Raw genomic sequence first — 15583 nt, 5'->3', positions numbered from 1 at the left:
TTTTCTATTTATTACCATAAATAGAGAGTTAGTAAACGAGTAAATAAGCGCAAACATATGATGGAAAAAAAGGAATATAATGCTCAATACGCGGTGAAATGAAACTAGATAAAAAATGAAGATTTAATTATAGTGCGATGTGGACATTTGACACTTACGCCGACCAGCTGCCTATGCAACATTTACAGCTGTGGAGAGAAAATCACTAATCGCTACTCTTTAGTCCCGCATTTACAAGTATTTGCGTCTGCCCCTTTTTTTTCCCTTTAGAGTGAGACATTTTAGTTATTGAAAATTGTGTAATCCCTTTTATCTACAAGTTTACAAAAGTTAAAGAATTTTTAATTTTATTTTATTTATTGTAGTTTTACAACAATTATGTCCACATGTATTTGCTCATATTATCGATTTCAAGCTCGGAATAACATGGGAGGATAGTAATACTAGCCAGTTTATACTAAATATATTATAGGCAGGGACGGATTTAGGGGCGGAAGAGTGTTCATCCGAACCCCTTCGTCGAAAAATTACATTGTATATGTACGGCGAAATCTTTTTTTTTACCTATATATATTATATTTTGAATCCCCCTGACACAACCCAAAAGCATAGCTTAGTGGTCAATGAGGTTCAAAACCTCTGTAAGGTTAATGATTTTATTCTCACTAGCTACAACCTTTTAACTTTTTTCTTTTTTGAACCCCTTAGCGATAATCCTGCCTCTACTACTGATTGTAAGGACGTGTAAAACATTTGACATAGATTAAACAAAGCGACATAGAGTGAGGATTTATATGTTCGATCGCAATTTGCTCAGAATTGTAGCAACATTGTTATTGTTGTATTGTAGGTTTACTATGCGTACTTCTTGCGCGCGATCTTTTCTTTTATTAAGTATATATGCAAAAAAGTTACCACTATATTATATAAAATTGAATGGCTCTATTTAATGCCGACTTTCGTCTACAATTTTGAAATACATTTTAAGTATGACCCATATATCGTCGATTGAAAGTATCTATTCTCTAGTTTAGAAAAGCTGCAAGATTAACCACGAATAAAATCTAAGGATTGAAATTTGGGCAAGCAATTAGGGGTCTTTGTGCACTTTATGTATTTGCGCGTTTCCCCCTCAAAGTGAGAAAAAATGTCCACATTTACGTGTCATGACGACTTTCTTTGTCATGAGCAAGAGGGGTTGCTCTTGCTCTGATGGTAAGCAACCTCCACTTCCAACCAAGAGGTTGTGAGTTCGAGTCTCCCCAAGAGCAAGGTGGGAAGTTCTTAGAGGGAAGATGTCGGGGGTCTATTTGGAAACAGCCTCTCTACCCCAGGGTAGGGGTAAGGTCTGCGTACACACTACCCTCCCCAGACCCCACTAAGTTAACAAGCATTCTTTTCGTAACTAGGAGATATTCGAAAGATGAAAGCTAAGAACAAGAAGGCTAATGGAAAGGTTTGTGAAGAAGAGAATAAATGATTACGTGTACAGATAGGAACACCAACATTATGGAACACAGCTTGATTTTGGACCCCTTTCTTGTTCTTTGGTTACATTCTTTTGAAGAATGAAAACCCCCTAAAGTGATGTCCCTTTTTTAAAAGAAATTCCAAGCTTAAATCAATTTAAATTTGTTTAGACATACTTAAAACTCACAATTCTTGAATGCACATGTAACCAAGTTGGTTGGCATGAAGAAACAAGACAAAAACAAGGCAAGAAAGAATCCAAAAATGGACGACGCATTCATGAATTGGATGGGTCACCAAATTAATGGCTTTCAAATTAAAACCAAGCTAAAGCCAGCTAGATCCTTTATGTTATCTTCTTAAAGTCTAAATCCTCTGCCTGGCTGTTCATACCTTGACTTGATAATTACTGGACTATTGAAAAGTTACTAATGAAACAAATCCAAAATAAACATAAAAGATTTACTTTTTATACACCCACAATGTAGCCTAACTTGAGGCGGATCTAGGATCTCAAGAGGATGAGTGCACTATTATATATGAAGAGCTGGATCTAGAATTTATATTTGACTAATTTAATTGTAGTCTCTTACCATGACCAACAACACTTTTAAAATTATAAGTTCAAATTATATTCTTTTTGAAATTTTAGTAATTCACACACACATATATATATACACACACACGCATGCGCGCGCACACACACACACACATATATATATACACACACACACACACACACACATATATATATACTTCGTGCCAAAAACAAGACCGTTTAGAGTGAGATTTGAACTGCCAATTTTACTTGTAGGGGTGCACCCAATTATAATTGCACCATAATAATCTTTGAGCATGGGTTCACGCATATATATTTAAGTAATTTTGAGGAAATATACCATTATTATACTTGATTTAGAGAGGAGTATGGGTTTATGTAAACCCATATCCCTCAACTTGGATACGTCTTTGCTAACTTATACATTATTAGGTTCAATTAAAATACAATTACAAGTTAATTGCTCGTAAAAAAAAGTTGGATTAGTAACATGAAAATATGATATGTCATCAACTACAACATATTAAACTACACTAATTGTGTAAATAAATTATATATTGTCCGTGTACATAAGCTAAATCCACTCATAGAACATAAAGCGTAGTCCAATGCACGAAGTATCATGCGTTCACGGGATCAAGGAAAGATCGCATCCTAAGGATGTGTGATGTAGGCAACCTACCCTAACACAAATCTCAGTGACTGATTTTACAGTTCGAACCCTGTGACTTATAAGTCATACAAAGACAGTTGTACCTTTGCTCGGCTCCTTCCACCCATAGAACCATTGGATCTTTTAAGGGAGACAATGGGGCACGTGAATGGATCTCTCCGTAAAATTTAATATTTTAAGTATATATTTTTTAAAATTAGTACTCCCTCCAGTCCACAATAAATAATTTTTTGGCTTTTTTTGTGGCCCAAAATAACTGATTTTTTCAGAATTCGAGAATGAATGAATTATTTTTTTCCTACATTGCCCTTGAAATAAATAATATTGGAAAATATGTTAGAAGTGTTTATGTGAAGACATAGCAAAGGTTAATATGGTCAATTTCAGTGCTAAATAATGTTAAAAGGTGAATTTCTTGATATGTGTAAAACAACCAAAAAATCACTTATTTTGGACTGGAGGGAGTATAAAATTAAGGAATTTTTTACGTTCCTATACACTATATGAAACTATATTACCCTCCCTACTCAAGTTTTACCATAATTACATTTTATATACCCAATTACTATTTATATACATTTTAAGGGAATTAATGATAATAATTAGTGTCCTAAAATTACTCTAACATATCTTCCACTCCCCCACGTTTCTCTCTCCACATCCCACTCCCCTCCCCACGTATCTTGCACCCACCCGCGATTCCACCATTGACAACCATTAAAAAGCTTTGAAGCTTTGAATTCGAATTTGGGTTTTCAAAAAATATTATTTGTTTGAATTGGATGTTGTTGCAAAGAATTGAGAATTCTCTCTACGTCTCTCTATATCCCAATCCCTAATTTCAGTAATATAAAGCAAAGGAAAAGAGAGCAGCAATTTCACCATTGACAGCCATTAAAAAGCTTTGAAGCTTTGAATTCGAATTTGGGTTTTCAAAAATCATTATTTGTTTGGATTGGGTATTATTGCAAATAATTGGGAATATGATTTGGAGTTTATATCTCAATTTTGAGAGGTTTTGGTGAAGATTAGATTTGGTTTTGGCTGAATTTCAAATTGAAACTCAAAGAAGAAGAAGAAGAAGAAGAAGAAGAAAAAAAAAAAAAAGACATGATATACATTATATTTACGAAATTGTAGAAAAATTATAGAAAAATTGTATTCCGTTGTTATATATTTTTCTTTTATTTATTTAACTATTGTATGAAAGTTGAATAACATTGTATAAAAATTATATTTAAGTTGTATGATATTGTAGTTGTATATAACTGAGTAGAAATAATGTATCAAAATTGTAGATAAGTTGTATAATATATAATTAGTTGTATGAAATTTGTTTTTACTATGTATAAATCAGATACAAAATATACAAAAGACATATTGTATAAATTTTGTATTTAAGTTGTATATTATTGTAGTTGTATTTAACTGGATAGTGTACGAAAAAATTCTCATGAATAAATTGTGTGCATATATATAAACGAATTCATAATATGTTAACAAAGTGACAAATGAATATTCCATTACTGCCCACTGACATGTTCATACCCAACTGGAGATTTCTGACTTACAGTAATTCTTTAATATTCAATTACTGCCCATTAACATGTCAAGGTGTCTGTTTGCAATGTTTCTGATATTTTAATTTCATGATTTTTCCGAAGGATGAAGAATAGTATTTTCTTAAGGGGTGTGCCGAAGGATGGACCGGAAGGAGTAGTACAACATTCAGACAAAAAGATTCCATGAAATCAGATAAACCTGAGTGAATTCCATGCTGCACTACATCAATAAGAACTGGGAAAAAGAAAGTAATGCTACAACTCACAGTTAATGGAGTTTGACTAAAAGAAAAAAAACTCATCTTAATTATGAAATTGTTGGAATCTTTTAGTAGAAATCCCTCAACTTTGTTCAGACCAACTGAGACTTACATGCTAATATCCAAATAACTCAATCCATATTACACTTAAACAATTAACTGTTGATACCCATGCTCGAAGAAGGTTGAATAATGCATGTGAAGGATATGGTTCTGGTTCTCTTATGTCCCGTTCCTTCAATCAAAGAAGAATCCATGCCCAGGGGCGAAGATCGGAGACAAAACACGAATCATCAATTCCTTTGACCATTCGTTTTGAGCCTCCAATTCTTTTCGAAATGCTAACGAGGTTCAATGACGCCGACGAAGGGAACCAACGGAAAGGCTCTCAAAGGCAGACTTGTTTGAAGGTTGAGTTATTTATCAAGAGAAATTGGGTAATTATTTTTCACTTAGTACATTTTTTTCTGTCTTTTTAATAGTGCACTTATGTAGTAAAAAAACCTAGATCCGCCTGTGCGTAGAACACAACAATACCAAAATGTTTTCTAGTTCAAACACCAAACCAAGAGCAATTTCAGCGTCCCAAACATTCTTATTCTTTGTGCGCATAACAGCAACATATATTTCACCGTCCTCATTCGATCAAGCAGCCTACCTTGACGAATGGCGTCATCTTCTTATACCAAAGCCTCTTGTTTTAAGTAACTTTTTGACTTTTTACCTTAATAACAGAAAAAAAAATCAGAAAATTACCAGAGTTCAAGAAGCCAGGGGTTGACCAATTAAGGGCCATGTATATACACAAAATCCATTAAAGAAGCCACCGGAAGTCAAATACATATATACATAAAACATATTCAATCTAATATTGTCACATGGCTCTGGAAATAAAACTAGGATTTATTCCAGCATCCAAGATTCAGTTTAGCTGGTTCTCAGGAAAAAACAGTTACTAGTTGCAGGTATGTCTCTTTAATGAACTACACAAACTGGCACAGAGGGCTCTCTTTGCTGTCGAGCTTCAACGGCTAGTGCCACCAGCCCACCACCATTTAGTTGTATCAACTAATTACGAATATGAAACACTGTAATATATTCTCTAGGAAATCATGATGGATCGGCAAACGAATCAAATCTGATTTTTTAGGAGATACTGTGTTAAATTGGAGGAATATGGAACTCAAGCTCTTCAGATGCTGAGTCATTTTGATGCTTAGTATCACAACACATCAAAGGCAAGTCCAAGATTTAAACTTGATTGAGCTAACTCTACTTTAGAAATTATGAATTTATATATATTTCGTGTCAAAAATACTAGGTTCAATCGAACCCCTAAAGCATATGCTGAGTTACGCAACTATTGCTGATAGTTTTACGTAGAAACATCTTTTACACTTGCGCAGATTTGAGTAGCAATGGACTTCCAAGGTAGAGACGAATTCAATTCATTAGTATAAATGATAGTTGCATCATGTTTCCTAAATTCATTTGTAACAAGGTAACATGATGTTTCACTTGATGCTGTATAAGAACGCATTTACAACACTCCCACCCTCCTCTTCTTTCCTACCTAGAGCAGCTAATACTCTATCCACAGAATTTTTTTAAAAAAAGACTAAGAACAAATGAAAGAAAGGAAAGATAGAGAGTCTTGAACTAGATGCCTGTGTAATGTTGTGATGGAAGCATATGCACTTGCATCCATATTCTTTTGCAAGTGGCGAGAGGTACTCACTCCAAAGATCGATACATAATGACTTCCACTTATGCTTCAGCAACTGAAAACTCATGCTGCTACCATCAGATATCACTTTTCAAGCAGCTTTTTAAGCTGTTCTCGAGCTTCTTCAAGTGCACCTAACAAGTTCTCTGGTTTCCTCCCACCTGCCTGAGCAAAATTAGGTCGACCACCCCCTCCACCACCACATGATTTAGCTAGAGGCTTTATAATGTCACCAGCTTTAATTCCAAGATCAACAACTCCAGGGGTTAATGCAACGACAAGGCTAACTTTTCCATCTCCTGGGCATGATCCTAGAACCACAGCTGCCGGATCTTTCAACAAATCTACAAGATATTCTGCCGCACTCTTGAGTGAATCAGCATCGACATCATCCATGGACTCAACTAGGAGCCTAGAAAACAATAATGGTAACAAGTTAGATGTATCAAAGTGTTGTAACTTATTCACGACTTTTAAGCACATAAACAAAAACATTAAGCAGCAGTGTACACTTCATCTACTTCTTTTGCAATGCAAGGAGTAGGACCATATTACTGACTCAGAAAAATTAGTTCCATGTGTATATATGTGCTGATTCACTGGATAGAATCGCAGACTTTGTTATGCGTCCTTTGTTTGAGATATTACTCTACAGACTACCACTTTCAAGATATACAAAGGAATAAAAGAAGCCAATATAACAGGTAGTTTAATTGGAAAAATTGTATACTGAGATTTTCTTTACAAGGACAATGAATATACCTAATATTTTTTGAAGTTCCAATGGTAGATGCTCTGCTAGAAAGTGTTGATGCCTTATAGATTGCTGCTTTTGCCCGAGCAGCCGAAACTTCATTTCTTGTCAATCGTAGTTCTTCCAAAAGTCCGCCTACCCTGCCAGTTACTTCTTCAGCTTTTACCTTCAAAAAGTATGATTTCACTTCAGTACCATAGAATTAATAAAAAGTAAAAGAGAGTTTATGCTGCTGTTCGAGCATTTAGATGTACAATCAGTGACCTGTTCAGGAAATTTTTAAAATTGCCAATTGGTTTAGCAAAATTTCAAAACCTCTTTTCAAAAACCGAAACCAACTTGATGAAAAAAAGTGTTTGGTTTCAAAAATCAACTTAAAATACTGTTTCAGAATCATAATATAATAATAATTTACAAAATACAGAAGTTACAAAAAAAATATTATCAAATAAATAATCTCCCCACACAATTTTTTTCTAATATTGTCCAATAACATGTTGAACAACAAAAATGTTGAAAATTTCCACTGAAAAGGTGTCCATAAAACCTTACTTTGAGAGTGGAGCATAGCTGCTTCATGTAGTTATCTCTCGTAAGGACATATTCAATGAAAGCATCTCCAGCTACAGCTTCAATTCGCCTAACTCCTGATGCAATGCCCTGTTCAGATATGATTTTGAATCCACGTATCTCAGCAGTATTGCTTACATGGGTGCCACCACATAATTCCATTGATACGCCAGGAACCTCGACTACACGTACCTATATAGGTTTTCATTAGGGAAGACCAAATCAAACAATTTGAACTTTAATACATGGTAAAATCTCATTGTCAGACTTAATCCTCGAAATGGACAGATGTACAGTTTAATCTCTATGTTTCAAATACTCAAAAAAGAGAAGGGCTGTTAGTCACTCGAATGAGCTTTAAAGTAACAATAAGGTAGCAGCCAGAAAAATCTCCCCTGCTCTATAATCATCGCATTCTTAAAGTAAAATTGATAAGCATAAGCACCTGTTCTCCATATTTTTCTCCAAACATTGCGATTGCCCCATCTCTTTTTGCATCAGTCAGAGACATGACTTTCGTTTCCAGAATCGCGGCATCGCCAATCCATTGGTTGATCAAACCTTCAATTTCAACAAGTTCCTTGTCTTGAAGAGGCCGATGGAAGTTGAAGTCAAATCTAAGACGATCAAAAGCAACCAACGATCCTGCTTGAGATGTTTCCTGACCAATTACTCTTTTGAGTGCTGATTGAAGTAAATGAGTAGCTGTATGGTGAACCTGAAACGAAGCACAAAATTGGAGTTGATAAACTTCGATTAGACCAAAAAAATTCTGGAGACAAATGTTTAAATCAGCAAATATTGAAATGCAATGGGAAGGCTAAACAGATGATTCAGGAAGCCCAGCTACTACAGAATCTTACATCAATCATTTTTTCTTTCCTGAAAATGATGCATATCCATTCATTTTCTAGAATATACAACATAATACCTTAGCCCGTTGCCTCAAGTTTGGATCAACAGCCGCTTCTACTTCTCGGCCGACCTCTATCATACCTTCTGTAATTGTCCCTTTGTGAACGAATATATTACCCATAGATTTTTGGACGTCTTTTATCTCTACAATGGCTGGCTGTTCATTTTCAGCCTCCATCATATATAAAAAACCGTTATCCCCAATTTGGCCTCCTGACTCAGCATAAAATGGAGTCCTGTTCAGCAAAATTTCCACTTCACTTCCTTTGGAGACTTGTGCTACAGGACTACCATTTACCAACAAACCCTCAACCACTGCCTTGGAACGGAGAGTATTGTAGCCAAGAAACTCAGTATCAGGAATATCTTCAGCAAGGTTTGCACCATTTTCAACTCCTAGTTTAACAGTATCATGTGCAGCCTGAGATAGCTGTCTTTGCTTCTCCATTTCTATGTCAAAGCTATTCATATCTATACTGATTCCACGTTCTTCAGCAACTTCGTTTGTTATCTCCACTGGAAATCCATAGGTGTCATACAATACGAATGCATCCTTCCCCGACAGACAAGGTGCAGTCTCAGTTCCCTGGGCATTTAATAATGCATCTGCCAGCATCTGGTCAAGAAGTTTTTCTCCCCTTTCTAGAGTCAAAACAAAACGAAGCTCCTCTCTTTTCAATTCCTCAAGTATGCGGGATGCTCTGGTTTTCACATCAGCATCTATATTGGTGCTTAGTTGAATCACCTTTTTAGCAAGTATCGGCAAAAATGCTCCTTGAAGATCACCCATCCCATCTCCCTTTACACCAAGTAACCTGCCTGTTCGAACAACCCTTCTAATGAGGCGACGTACCACATACCCCCTCCCAATATTTGATGGGTTGACACCATCAGATATCAGATAAACAACTGCACGCATATGATCTCCAATTATCTGGATTTATCAGAATTAGAAGGCTTTCAACACATTAGAAGGTAAATCAGTTCACAAACAAAACGACCAATATAAATATATCTCACAATCTTTCAGTTGTAACGCACCTTAAGCTTTGTTTTTGTAGAATCATCTGCAAGAGCATATGAGACATTTGCCAATTCTGCAGCCTTCTCTATGATGGGAAATATTAAGTCGGTTTCGTAATTGTTGGGGACCTGTGAAAATGAAGAGAATCTCTAAGTAAACGATGTTGAACAATCACAATGTATGAATCGAAAGTATCATAAATCCTAAACTGGGAGGTTTTTTTTGCCACCAAATCCAGAGGCAAAAAAAAAGAGAGATCCGATACCTAATTTATTCCTACACTGACTCAGATATGTTGTTGTCTCACAATTACCTTCTGCAGAATCCTGGCCATACGCTCTAAACCAAGTCCAGTATCTATATTCTTTTGCTTTAAAGGCTCAAGTGAACCATCATCCTTCTTATTGTATTGCATAAAAACAAGGTTGTAGAACTCTATAAATCTTGTATCATCTCCAAGATCCTGATATTTTAGACCACAGTATTAGATAAAACGAAGAGGAGCAAATAAAAAGCAAAACAGAAAGAATGTATGAAACTATGAGACCACCTCACCTGAGCAATGACCAAGTGATAAACTGAAAATAAAAAGGGAAAAAGGCATGTTAAATGTCTAATACTTACAACATTGGAAGTGCCCCTCCCGGGATGAAAATCGTAATAAATTTCAGAGCATGGACCACACGGACCAGTAGCTCCACTTGTCCAGAAGTTGTCATCTTCTCCGAGTCTTATTATTCGCTCTTTAGGAACACCTATCTGCAGCATGAAACAAGGATAACTGTGTTAGCACCTCTGCCTGGGTTCCCATAGTAGAGTACTACCTGTAAACAACTGAAGGTAAGACCAAGATAGCATCAAAGATATCCCATTCAAGATCAATTGTCGAAATAAATGCAGTTATCGTTAAAACTTGGTTGCATAGACTTCTCGTATTTGGCAGCACACAGGAATCCAACAGAGAAGAGGTTCCTTTGAGTTAAGAAGGTAGTTGAACAATAAACGTGTTCTTCTAAATTATTAAAAAATGTGTTCTTCTAAGTCATTAATTGAGTTATCCCCGTGGAACCTAAGCCATCATGGAGAAAGCACGGTGTTCAGCCTTGAAATTCATCTAAGCTTGAGGATACATTGGTAGTTCACAATATGAACACATCATGCATATTTCAGGACCCTAAATACAGTATTGTTTGTCTGATACACTTCTCTTCACTCGAAAGCAATGAAGTTCTTTAGGCATCTTTGAATGACCACAGTACACCTCTGTTCAGTCTAAATGAAAGGTCGTCCTCCATCATTTATTTACCCGATCTTTACCATGCAAATCTAGTTAATTGCATGAGGATTGATGTTACCACTACACTAAAGATATAATGCATCAGACAAATCTTTAAGTGATGTACCTCATCATGCCATAGTGCAAAAGTTTCATCATCATCTTGGTAAACACTAATCCATAATTTATCAGCTGGGAGTCCATATCTGCAAGCAAAGACTATTTGACAGTCAGTTCCTTTCAATGCAAAGAACAAAAGTTGGAAAAACTATGCATATGTTTGCATATATGGATGCAAATGTTTGGTATTTTATCAGATGCACCAGCAAGAAGATTGAAAAATATGATTGAAAATTTGTCTCTAAAAATAGTATTAACCATAGGATAATGACACTTTTCAACTGGTTGTTAAAGGGTTTCTATTTGAACCAACAAAATTGTTAACAAATAGCCAAGTTCATTTGTGTCCTTAATTATATGCCTGAAACCATTATATAATAACTTTTTTAGATGCTTTTGTCTCCATTTAAGGCATTCTAATCTTCTCATTTTTGAGAAGGGGTCTATATAAACAGAAATTATGCTGCCACAATAGTTTCCTCCTTGGGAACATGTATCATCATACTTCTATCAAATAGCATACAAAGTAGTTGATTAATGAGACTGCATAAACACAACTTATCTTACTCTGAGGTGGAGAGCTCCCATGCCCACTTAATAGCTTCTTTTTTAAAATAATCTCCAAAACTAAAATTTCCAAGCATCTCAAAGAATGTCTGATGTCGGGATGTTCGACCCACATTCTCAATATCATTTGTCCGGATGCATTTCTGAGAAGTAGCTGCGCTAGGCACTTCCCTCGGTACCTGAATAAAGTAAACCAGAATTTCTTTATGTCGAATAGAGGTATTCACACAATTCCATCAGCTTGATATCAGCACCAACAGTAAAACAAGGAAAGAGAATCACATAATTTTGGCGGATCTTTTAGTTTGTAAGAAACCTATTTTTTTATGTTTCCCAGGTGAGATAATAATAGAGGTACAAAATGCTATATTTTCATATAGATTTTTCTTGAAAATTCATATTTTCATGTAGAATATTATTCCTCTCATTTACTTTTCAAAAGACAAAAAGATAATATAATTAATACCAACAAAAAGTTCAGTCTGACCTCATAAAATCAAACACGGGACTCAATTTGAAATGGATGGAATAGAAGGTTTCTTCTGTTTAAAGCATTTCAAGCGAAACAAGACACTTGCAAATATAAACAAGAATAATCAAGATATGGATGTCAATTTACTGTTCAGATCCAGCCCATGTCATGCTCAGAAAGTGATTCCATGCATTTTATTATTAGATTATGTCTTTTAGCTTTCAAAAGTGCCTTCTGACTTAAATAGCTATTTGACAACTTTTGCCAAAAAAAAAGAAAAATTGCAATACTTCTTGTAGAAGAAGGTTTGAAACTTTGGCTGGACGGCTGTCATTTTTTTGAAGATTTGTGAGTGGAAAAAGCTATGTTGCGCGGGCTCTCCAAAACAGCTGCAGCATCCATGTCGGATACTCCAAAACTGCACTACTACTCCAAAAATGCACTAGTTTTGGAGGATCCGGCACGCACCTATCGACAATTTCGGAAAGTCCGAGCAACATAGGGAAAAAGAACTAGAATGCTTCCGGAAAAAAAAAACATAAACAAAAAGAACTAGAATGCTTGCGATTTGCAATTTCGATGATCAAGCAATGGTAAAAAAGAACTCTAAACACAAGCATATGTCTGTCATAGACATATTTGCTCGATGTCCTAGAAAGTTTTGTCCAACATATGGAGAATTTGATTTCTTCAATGCTGATAAAGTACATTTAATTTTCAAACCAATGACTTTTCACCAATCAGATGTTACTAGAAGTAAACGAAGACTTTAAAGTTGGGGAATCCCATGTAGAACCTTTCCAAGGAATATAGGCTTGAACTGAAGCATTCCTGCAATTGTCAGTAGAACTGTCGGATCATCCGGGACAAGAGAAGCACTTGGAAGAACCTTGTGACCTCGGGCAGCATAAAAGTCAAGGAAGCGCTGACGTATAGAGTCACCGCTTGTTTGGGGATCCCTTAATTTTTCCTCTACAAGTTCCTCAGCCACAGGTTGCGCTGAAGGTGAAAATGAGGTCCTATAAAATTTATATACTTCCCAAAATGAAAGCTGACAAGAGAAAGAAGGTCCTATTATAAACAAAGAATGGATATACCTTTTGCGACAAACTGTACTACTCTTGGTCCCTTTATATGAGCACGTCCATGGGATAAACTACTTGCATAAACTAAGGTTTGAGTCCTAACAATCAAACCTGAAGAATACCGATAACCTGCAATCAATTGTCAGCTTGGTGGTTTAATAGTTAGAACTTAGAAAAACAAAATCTTTCATATTTTCCAATTGTGGTTGGCTGAACAATCTGTTTGGGAAAATCTTTCAAAAAAAAATTCCGAAACATTTCAAGTTGAGCTACATAGCCGATAAAATTTATGTGAGTTCAAAACAATTTCCAAGCAATTTGAGCAACCTACATATATGGGTCTCAAATTCAAATTCCTGGCACACACAACCAAATTTTTTTTAAGGAAAAGACTGGAAAACAAGGTTTTTCAATTTCGAAAAGATAAAGTCATGAGTTAAATTAATCAATATGGACGGATTAAGAATTTTCAAACCACCTCCAATCAAACTAAGACCAAATCTGCAGTTTTATTCACCTGATTGTTTTGATTTTAGAAACTTAGATACCAAAATCCTGATGTACTAGTTTTGTCCAAAACAATGTCAATAAGGTATCAAGAGGTATTTCCAAATATAATACTCAAAAGAACTGGCACATTAAGCCTAATCGATTAGACTACAAAATTTATGTTCCTAATTTGGAAACATACTATTCATTGGGAGATAAATTGATGGAACAAAGTGCATGTGTTTTACTATCAGAGGTGGATTCATAATTTAAACTTTATGGTTTCAACCTTTAAAGCTATGAGTTCATATATATTATTTGTTGTGATTTTAGTTGATTTTATACATAAATTTATGCTCCGTGTCAAAAGTTATGGGTTCGATTAACCCATAGCGTTAATGATACATTCGCCCCCAGCTTACTATTCCGGATAATGTCAACGGAAGGTGACAACAAAACCGGAAATAGCTCAGCACTCAAGGGTGTAACCCAACGGTTAATGAAGCAGGTGCAAACCTTGGAGACTAGAGCTCTAATAAAATACCAGCACAGACAAAAACCAACAAGTGATTTCTTCCAATGCCTAAGCTTCGGCGAAAAATCAGGTGGGGGCAAGCTGGCCCGAATACCACCATTTAAGAAAAAAATCGAAATAGTTCCCCATTCTCAGTAGCATATTTTCACACGCTATATCAAGATACTACTCCCTCTGTTTTAATTTACATGAACCTATTTACTTTTTGGTACGTTCTAAAAAGAATGAACCCTTTCTAAGTTTGGTAACAATTTAACCACACAAATATTTTGAATCTTTTTTTGACTTGTTTAGGACCACAAATTCCAAAAGTTTCATTTTTTCTTAATATTCGTGCCCAAGCAAATAGGTTCACGTAAATTAACACGGAGGGAGTAATTAATAAGTTAATTAGAAGAAAGATTACCTCTTGAAAAGGGAAGATAAGGTTTTGACTGGAACCCTGAAGTGGGAAATTCAAGTAGAAAGTCCCTGCCATGGCTGCTAGTTTTTAAGGAATAAGGAAAGTTGAGGTTGGACATGGAGTCTTCTACGCCTAAAGTGTGGGCTTCGTTTCAAGTTGGCAGTTAAGTACGTTGGTGCACCCACAGAGACAGAGATAAGCCTTTGTGGGTGTGGCATATGACTCATCCACATATTCTCTTTAATTATCCTCTCTGATTCCCAATTTAGAGCTCCCCTAGTCAACAACAACCCAGTATAATCTCACTTAGTGGGTACGCAGACCTTACCATATCCTAGGGTAGAGAGACTGTTTCCAAATACACCCCCAGCATCCTTCCTTCCAAGAACTTTTCATTTTGCTCTTGGGGACACTCGAACTCACAACCTCTCGATTGGAAGTGGGGTTGCTTAGCATCAGAGCAACCCCTCTTGTCTCCCCTGGGTCAGACACATGATTTGGGCCCGGTTAAAGCCCATATACACTACTCCCAATTTTCTGAGTTGGAGATATTAATATTTAGATTTAAAGCCCGTTTGGATATAAGAAATTATTCACTTTTTTTCGAAAAAAATTTCACTTATTTTCCAAATCAGTGTATGACCATAAATTTTTAATTTTCATTTGAATATGAATTTTAAAATTTTTCGGAAATTTGAAAAACTCTAAAAAGCTATTTTTTAAAATTTTCACTCAGATCACTTACAAAACTTCAAAAACAACCCAAAATTATATTTATGCCCAAACACACCTCTAATTTTCAAATACATTTTTACTTGAAAATGTTTTTTTTTTTTTGAATTTTACAATTCTTATGTCCAAATGCCCACTTAGATACATAAGGGTCATAAATTAAGAGCATATTCAACTTACCAGATATATATCATTTTCGAAATTTTTTTAATATACAATTGCTCCCGCGGTTAAAATTTGGCTTCCTTTGTTTTAATTTATGTGTCTTATAGCCTGTTTGGCCAAGCTGGAGAAATCAGCTTATTTTGAGAAATATTTTTTTTCAAAAGTGCTTTTGAAAAAAAATACTTTTGGAGAAGTTATTTGTGTTTGGCCAAGCTTTTCAGAAAGT

At 35.4% G+C, this 15583-nt stretch overlaps 1 protein-coding gene across 8 annotated transcripts; it reads right to left on the bottom strand.

The window, feature by feature from the left end:
• Positions 1–5956: 5956 nt before the first annotated feature.
• LOC107801659 (alanine--tRNA ligase, chloroplastic/mitochondrial) lies at positions 5957–14854 on the bottom strand. 8 transcript variants are annotated; one of them, XM_016625023.2, is made up of 13 exons: positions 14464–14854; positions 13046–13162; positions 12745–12947; positions 11477–11655; positions 10917–10995; positions 10138–10272; positions 9827–9976; positions 9531–9641; positions 8506–9423; positions 8020–8292; positions 7557–7766; positions 7013–7170; positions 5957–6662 (listed from the first exon to the last, which is right to left on the bottom strand). In XM_016625023.2, exons 1-13 carry the CDS (start codon positions 14576–14578, stop codon positions 6335–6337), a joined length of 2976 nt encoding a protein of 991 aa, XP_016480509.1. In that variant the 5' UTR covers positions 14579–14854; the 3' UTR covers positions 5957–6334. The 8 variants fall into 8 exon arrangements, with proteins under 8 accessions (XP_016480509.1, XP_075074332.1, XP_075074335.1 ...); XM_075218231.1 differs by having other exon boundaries at positions 12745–12967; positions 14464–14678; XM_075218234.1 differs by having other exon boundaries at positions 10917–11008; positions 14464–14678.
• Between the last annotated feature and the right edge of the window lie 729 nt (positions 14855–15583).

The sequence above is a fragment of the Nicotiana tabacum genome, chromosome 7, assembly GCF_000715075.1.
Source record: "Nicotiana tabacum cultivar K326 chromosome 7, ASM71507v2, whole genome shotgun sequence".
Taxonomy (NCBI): Eukaryota; Viridiplantae; Streptophyta; class Magnoliopsida; order Solanales; family Solanaceae; genus Nicotiana; species Nicotiana tabacum.
The sequence above is the reverse complement of the archived record's forward strand: the minus strand, read 5'-3'. Positions and strand labels throughout refer to the sequence as shown.

Coding starts and splice junctions, on each gene's coding strand:
- LOC107801659 (XM_016625023.2), bottom strand. CDS start 14,578: ATGTCCAACCTCAACTTTCCTTATTCCTTAAAAACTAGCAGCCATGGC. Junction 9,977..10,137: donor GGAGGGGCACTTCCAATGTT/GTAAGTATTAGA, acceptor CTAAAATATCAG/GATCTTGGAGATGATACAAG. Junction 9,642..9,826: donor TGGCCAGGATTCTGCAGAAG/GTAATTGTGAGA, acceptor TCATTTTCACAG/GTCCCCAACAATTACGAAAC.